General features: G+C 43.0%; 1 protein-coding gene across 35 annotated transcripts in view; it reads right to left on the bottom strand.

Moving 5' to 3' along the window:
- Window positions 1-1,900: 1,900 nt before the first annotated feature.
- NTNG2 (netrin G2) overlaps window positions 1,901-6,887 on the bottom strand; it is a 293,725-nt gene continuing 288,738 nt past the window's right edge. For 27 of the 35 annotated variants that reach the window (XM_068248880.1, XM_068248879.1, XM_068248878.1 and 24 more), the window contains one exon: window positions 1,901-3,321. In XM_068248880.1, the coding sequence (XP_068104981.1) occupies window positions 3,107-3,321 (215 nt within the window). In that variant the 3' untranslated portion in view covers window positions 1,901-3,106. The remainder of the gene's footprint in view (window positions 3,322-6,887) is intronic. The other 8 variants (XM_068248907.1, XM_068248911.1, XM_068248909.1 and 5 more) reach the window with 3 other exon arrangements.

The following is a 6,887-nucleotide window of genomic DNA, read 5'->3' as shown; positions in this document are numbered from 1 at the left end:
ATTATTGGAGCTGTGCCAAAAATCTGTGAGGACCTCGGCCCTAAAGGGCTGCAGCTGGACAGCACTGGAGTAGATCATAATATGATGTGCATCCCTCTTGTGCTGTCAGGGGCGGCACTCAAGGCCCTCTGCTTTTGAGTAGACCTAAAGGGAGAGGCATATGGAGGTTGCCATATTTATTTCCCTAACTATGCAAACTGTCTGGCTGTCCCACTGATCCTCTGCGTCAAATATCCTTAGCCATAGACCCTGAACAAGCACGCAGATCTGACTGAAGTCTGACTAGATTAGCCAATGCCATATGCTTATTTCAGGTGTGTGATTCAGAGGATTCAGATTTTTCCTAACGTCTGAGGTAAGTGTCTAACTTTTTCATGCAGAAATTTACAGGTTTACTTAAAGGGCTCATTCACACTTGTGCGCTTTCCAAGTGATTGTAGCATCGCTGAAAATTGCTAGTGTTATGAAAAACGCTTGTACAATGAAAAGTATATCAAAGTGTTCTCATCGAAGCGATTTGCTGAAATGCAAACGCGTTGCCTGCAGCATTTTCTGAACGATTAGCGTTTCGATGTTAAGTATAGGAGCGCTGGAAAATCGCTCTGAAAGCGCTGGCATGTTCACAATCAACAGTGTTTTTCCAGCGATTTGACCCATCAAACCTTGCAGTTTACCCACAAAACACCTCTTTTTCTCCTGTGCTGATGTCATTTCCTGTTTATGGAAGACTTAGACATAGCGTTTTGCAATTTTTATTTCAATAAGCTAATTGCTGAAAAAATGCTTTCTGTGCAGTGAAAAATTACTAGACAATCTCTAGGAAAAAACCGTTGGAAAACTCCAGAAAATCGTTCAGTGTTTGCGATTGCGTTTAACGATTTCTAGTGTGAATGGGCCCTAAAAGGAAATAAATATGGAAGCTTCCATATGCCTCTCACTTTAGGTATCTTTTAATGCAAATAATACCTCCTTGATGTTTTAGAATTTGTAATTTCGTTCTTAACCTCCTTAGCGGCAATCACAAGTCCAGCTTGGGTTGGAAAAAATGAGCCAGGAGCGGTAACTCCGAGCGTGACTGGTGGTTGCCGCTGGGAGGTCTGTGCAGAGCAATACGCGCAGTGGGCATTTTCACTCACCTCCCGGAGGATCCCAATGTCAGTCGCCATTCTTCTTCCTATCCACGGAGGTTCTGCATCCCCCTGGTAAGGTTGCCGTCTGTCGTCATGACCACTACAGGGTTACAGAGCCACCCAGAGGACAGAGGAAAAACTGCAGCGTTGAATCCCAGGGAGGAGAGTGAGTGCTGGGCTGCTGCAGATCTCCCTAGCAGCATGATTTTTTCCTGGTTTAAAGAAAACCTGTACTAAAAAAAAATCGCCTGGGGGGTACTCGCCTCGGGAGGGGGAAGCGTCAGGGTCCCAATGAGGCTTCCCCCATGCCTATAGCTGCAGGCAATCCAGCGCTGGCTCCCCCAAAGCGTCCCGCAATCCTCCCCACGACAAGCCTGACAAGCTCTGATTTATTTACCTTCCCAGGATCCAGCACAGGTGCAGCAGCGGCTCTTCCTCTGGGTAAGGCGGAAATAGCCAAACTCGATCATATCCGCTCTACTGTGCAGGCGCTAAAGTCTTGACTCGCACCTGCACAGTAGAGCAGATCGATAGTCTATTTCCGCCTTAACCCGAAAGGAGATACACTAGTACGTCTGCGCTGGATCCCGGAAGGGAATTATTTACATCGCTGCACTTCGGGGGCTGCAGCTGGCCCCAGAGGGACAGAGAAGAACGGGGGAAGCCTCGTTAGGATCCCTTACGAGGTGAGTACCCCCGAGGGGACTTTTTCTTAATTACAGGTTTTCTTTAAGAGTCTAAAAATATGCAAAAATATTTAGACCCTAAAATCCAGAAATAATAATTGTTCTTTACCAAATTCCCTTTAACTGTTGACATTCCGATGACCACTGCCCTAATGAGAGGCAACAAACGACAACCAGGGTTGATACACAATTGGTTTACTTTGGATAATTCTTACCATCTCTCATTCTTCAAGATAAAGCGATCTCTCTGGGGTTTTTCGTTTGTTTGTTTTTTTTGTTTTTTAATATAACATTTAAATTGAAACAAAAATAATCTTCTACAAAAAGAAAATGAATATACAATATATTGATAAATTCTGTTTCTTTCTCATACTCTGCCCTCTGATAATGATATCTTTAAATATATTTTTGTTCTCTATTTGAGCTGTTTTTTTTTTCACTTTAAAGGAGGTGTGCATAAATGCCTCAGCCCCGCCCACCCTTAGCCCCTCCTCCTCTGAACAAAGATGGCATCATCATCGCGTGTCACAGTGAACATGAATATATCATACACTAAAATGATAAGTAAAAACGTAAGTGTATGTATTTTTTTAAAAATAAAATTTCTTTGGAGGCCAGTAAGTGAAATTAAACTGGGATTACCTAATTACCCCCTCCCCAACCCCCCCCCCAAAAAAAAAGCCGTTTGGGTTGGTTTTAGGCAGCAAAATCTGTCACACGAAGAAACAGCAAACAGTCTGAGCCAGATAATTATGGTTTGGACGCTTTCTCCTGCAATGGTAACAAATATTTATATGACCCTCTATGTAGTTGTGTCTATACTGTGTTTGGCACGGTGTCCATTATCTTCATCATCGTAAGAGTTGACCTAGACTCTTTGCGAGATTCATCACCCTTCTTAGTCTCCGCCCTGTTTTGTAAGAGGCGGGGAACCTCAGATGACATCATCTTCGTGAGACTCGGCTGGTGCAGCTTCTAGAGCGCCGATAGGTATTGCCACTAACAATGTCACTTCAAGGTTATATGAGCCACACTACTGTTTCTTCAAGGGATAATTCGCCTCTCCCACCTGAGGGCTGCAGTGGTAGAAATTCTCCACACTGTGTGAATGTCATGGGCTTATCTCTGGAAGTCCCAAGGCAATAAGGCACTGCAGAAGTTGGGTTACCATCTCAGACCTTTCCCCCTTCTCTTCTTAACTTATTTATTTTTTTGGTTCTTCCTCATTGGGGAGTAACTTTACATGTCAACACCTCCTGCAGTGTGTTCAGCTAATCACGTTCATGAGCTTTAAATGCCTTCCAGACTCAGCAGAAGCGCACAGATGAGGAGCAGGACTGAGAAGACCAGGGTGTTTGAGGCCGAGTCGCAGTTCCTGTGCGTAGAGTCACATTTGGCATCCTGGCATAGAGACCCTTTAAAGCCAGTGGGGCAGATGCATCGCTGGCTGTGCTGGCAGGTCCCACCATTCTGGCAAATGAGTAGCACATCGTCACAAACGTTGGCTGTAAAAGAAAGACAGTGTTTATGGGTAAAATTTTACACTAGATTGCTATATGTTAATTAGCTATTAACCTGAGTTCCTAAAATCAGAAATAGAACACATTCGAGTTTTTTTCTGAAGGACTTAAATTTCAGTAGCCTGCCACCGCCAACACTACATTTGTAGCCGTTCATGTTGGATAAAACAAATTAAGAAGCCGGGACATTTGGGCTCGGGGTAAAGCCGAAATATGGCTCACCCTGCTCCAGCAAGTCTAGCAGCATAAAAGGATTAAAATGAAATGGGGCCCAAAGCAAAGTACTGGCCTTCGCTTCCTCCTATAGTCATTTTGGTAAGTTGAGGTGGGAGAGTGGTCTGAGAACGTGACATTTGGGCTCCATGATGCTCACTAGGCACCAGGCAGTTGCCTAGGTTGCCTTGTGGATGATCCTGTGCTGCCTGGCGTTGTTAAAGCAGAACTGAAGTAACATAAAAAGAAGAGTTTGCCAGCCCCTTGCAGCTGCCTTGCCCACGTTTTCCTGCCACGGCTCACTTCTCTTCACGCAGTGGAAGCTGACTTTTAAGTCGACATCCACTGCGCCCTGGCCAGACGTATCCTCGTACGCATTCCCATAGCCAGGACGGTCCTGCCCAGGCGCATTATGAGAAATCAGGAAGGAGGGTTTAGGGTTGGGCATCAGGAAGGGGATTTTAATGTTCAGCGACAGCGTCAGGAAAGGGGGTTTTAGGGTTCGGCATCAGGAAAGAGGGCTTTAGGGTTAGGCATTTGGAAAGAGCGTTTTAGGGGTAGGCGTCAGTAAAGGGGGTTTTAGGGTTCGGCATCAGGAAAGAGGGCTTTAGGGTTAGGCGTCAGGAAGGGGGGTTTAGTTGTATTAAAGTATTGGTAAAATTTACCAAAGTTTTACTATAGTCATTACCACTGTAAATATTTTTTCCTTTTCATCTGGCGCCCAATTCACAACAGCGTTTTACATTTAGGCTTCACCCGGCACCCATCTCTACTTGCGCCTCTTTTTCATGCCAAGTTTTCCAGCATGCACAATTGATACCTTTGACTGATTGCGAGCGGAAATCAATTGGGTAGCCTCTGCAGCATCAATCTCTGCCAGATTCAGTCATTATGATCGAATTGGACAGGTATCGATGCTGAAAATTGAATAATGTATAGGCAACCTTAGTACTGTAACAGGAGTACTGATACAGGAAGACAATATTTAGGCATGCATGTTCCCCATGTATTTAGTGGCTTCACCAGAGTAGCCTTTTAGAAAGATAAAAGTCTAAAAGTTTCCAGTACCCCCCTTCACTCCCCCCACACTCCCCATCCATTTGAATCTCCAATTTATTATCCAGGTCTTGTACGTTCCTGGAGTCTATCTTTGTGTGCAGCTGATATAAACATAATTTAAACTCTTTTCATTAAGGTCAAAATAATACAAATCTTCCGGCACAGGCAGAGCAAAGGCCAGGCTGCAGATTTAATGTGTCTGCCTTACTTAATCACTGGCGGGTAAAGGTCTTCCACGCAGCGCCATGCTCCAGGACCTGCTGGAAATTATAGACGGTGCCCCGCCAGACGCACTCTGCCAGAAACTCCTTTTTTAACATCATTTTTTGTTGTATTTTTATCTTGTTTTTAACAGTTCCAAAACACAGAGGCTTAGCGGAAAAGGATTTCCATGGTGAAAAATATTGAGACATTTGTATGTATTAACATTAGAGGGGTCTCCTCTCAAACAAAACAGCCCCCTTCTGAAAAATAACAGGACCCTTCCCTTTCTGTCTAAGGGCTCGTTTCCACTGTTGCGGTGCGGAATCGCCTGGATTCCACCGCGGACGAAATCGCATGCGGATGCGTTTCCGCATGCTGTTTTTCCCGCGATTTTCGCATGCGATTTCGCATGGCTAAGAAGCAGGCGAATTTAACCATGTCACTGCCTGTGTAAATTTCAATAACATTACATGCGAAATCGCACGCGAAATCGCGGGGAAAACCGCATGACAAAGCCGCATGCGATTTCCCTATTAAAAGCATTGCGGGCGATTCGCCCGCATTCCAGCCGCATGCGAAATCTGACGGCTCTGACGTGCAGATTTCCCCCGCACATCAAAACGCACCCGCACGACGCACAAGTGGAAACAATCCCATCCACTTGTATTGCCTATGCGAATCCGCATGCGGTGCCTGCATGCGGATTCGCTATAGTGGAAACGAGCCCTTATTGTTTTTGTACACAACTCACATCTGACAATTTGCAAACAATATTTTTGTGCATAGGCTTTTTTTCTCCTTCAACATGCAATACCAGGTTTCATCAGTAGGAGGCGATGTTGATGAAAGCTGGAATTTATTTTCCTGTTCATAGTAAAACTTGAAATGATGGTTCACAGTGTGCCAGACCAGCTGGAGGGGGTAGTGCACCCTATTAAATGTACCCACTCCAGGGGATTGGTTAAAGGACACCCAAGGTGAAAATAATGATACAATTGTATCTATCCTCCTTCTCCTAAAAATTAAAACTCCAAAAGAATGTACTGTTAAAGGGGCACTATGGCAAAAAATTGTAAAATTTAAAATATGTGCAAACATAAGCAAATATGAAGTACATTTTTTTTCCAGAGTAAAATGAGCCAGAAATTACTTTTCTCCTATGTACTGTCACTTACAGTAGGTAGTAGAAATCTGACAGAAGCGACAGGTTTTGGACTAGTCTCTTCATGGGGGGATTCTCAGCAAGGATTTTATTCTATATAAAGATATTCCCTAAAAAGGATTTAACCCATTCACGTTCCGTCGTTTTCAATTGAGAAATGTTCACCTCCCATTCATTAGCCTATAACTTTATCACTACTTATCACAATGAACTGATCTATATCTTGTTTTTTCCGTCACCAATTAGGCTTTCTTTGGGGGGTACATTTTGCTAAGAGCCACTTTACTGTAAATGCATTTTAACAGGAAGAATAAGAAAAAAATGGAAAAAATCATTATTTCTCAGTTTTCAGCCATTATAGTTTTAAAATAATACATGCCTCCATAATTAAAACTCATGTATTGTATTTGCCCATATGTCCTGGTTATTACACCATTAAAATTATGTCCCTATCACAACGTATGGCGACAATATTTTATTTGGAAATAAAGGTGCATTTTTTCCGTTTTGCATCTATCACTATTTACAAGTTCAAAATAAAAAAAATATAGAAATATATCATCTTTACATTGATATTTAAAAAGTTTAGACCCTTAGGTAAATATTTACATGGTTTTTTTTTTTTTATTGTAATGTTGTTGTTTTTTTATATTAAACATTTTATTTGGGTAGTTTTGGGAGGGTGGGATGTAAACAATATGTTTATAATGTAAATGTGTGTTAATTTTTATTTTTTTTTTACTTTTAGTTGTAGTATTACTTTTTGGCCACAAGATGGCGGCCATGAGTTTGTTTACATGACGTCACCCTAAGCGTAACATACGCTTAGAGCGACGCATGGGGGAGGTAACAGCCAGAAAAGGCGCAGCTTCCGAGAGAAGCTGACGCTTTTTCAGCGGGGGATAGGAATCAG

The sequence above is a fragment of the Hyperolius riggenbachi genome, chromosome 8 (assembly GCF_040937935.1).
Source record: "Hyperolius riggenbachi isolate aHypRig1 chromosome 8, aHypRig1.pri, whole genome shotgun sequence".
Taxonomy (NCBI): domain Eukaryota; kingdom Metazoa; phylum Chordata; class Amphibia; order Anura; family Hyperoliidae; genus Hyperolius; species Hyperolius riggenbachi.
The sequence above is the reverse complement of the archived record's forward strand: the minus strand, read 5'-3'. Positions and strand labels throughout refer to the sequence as shown.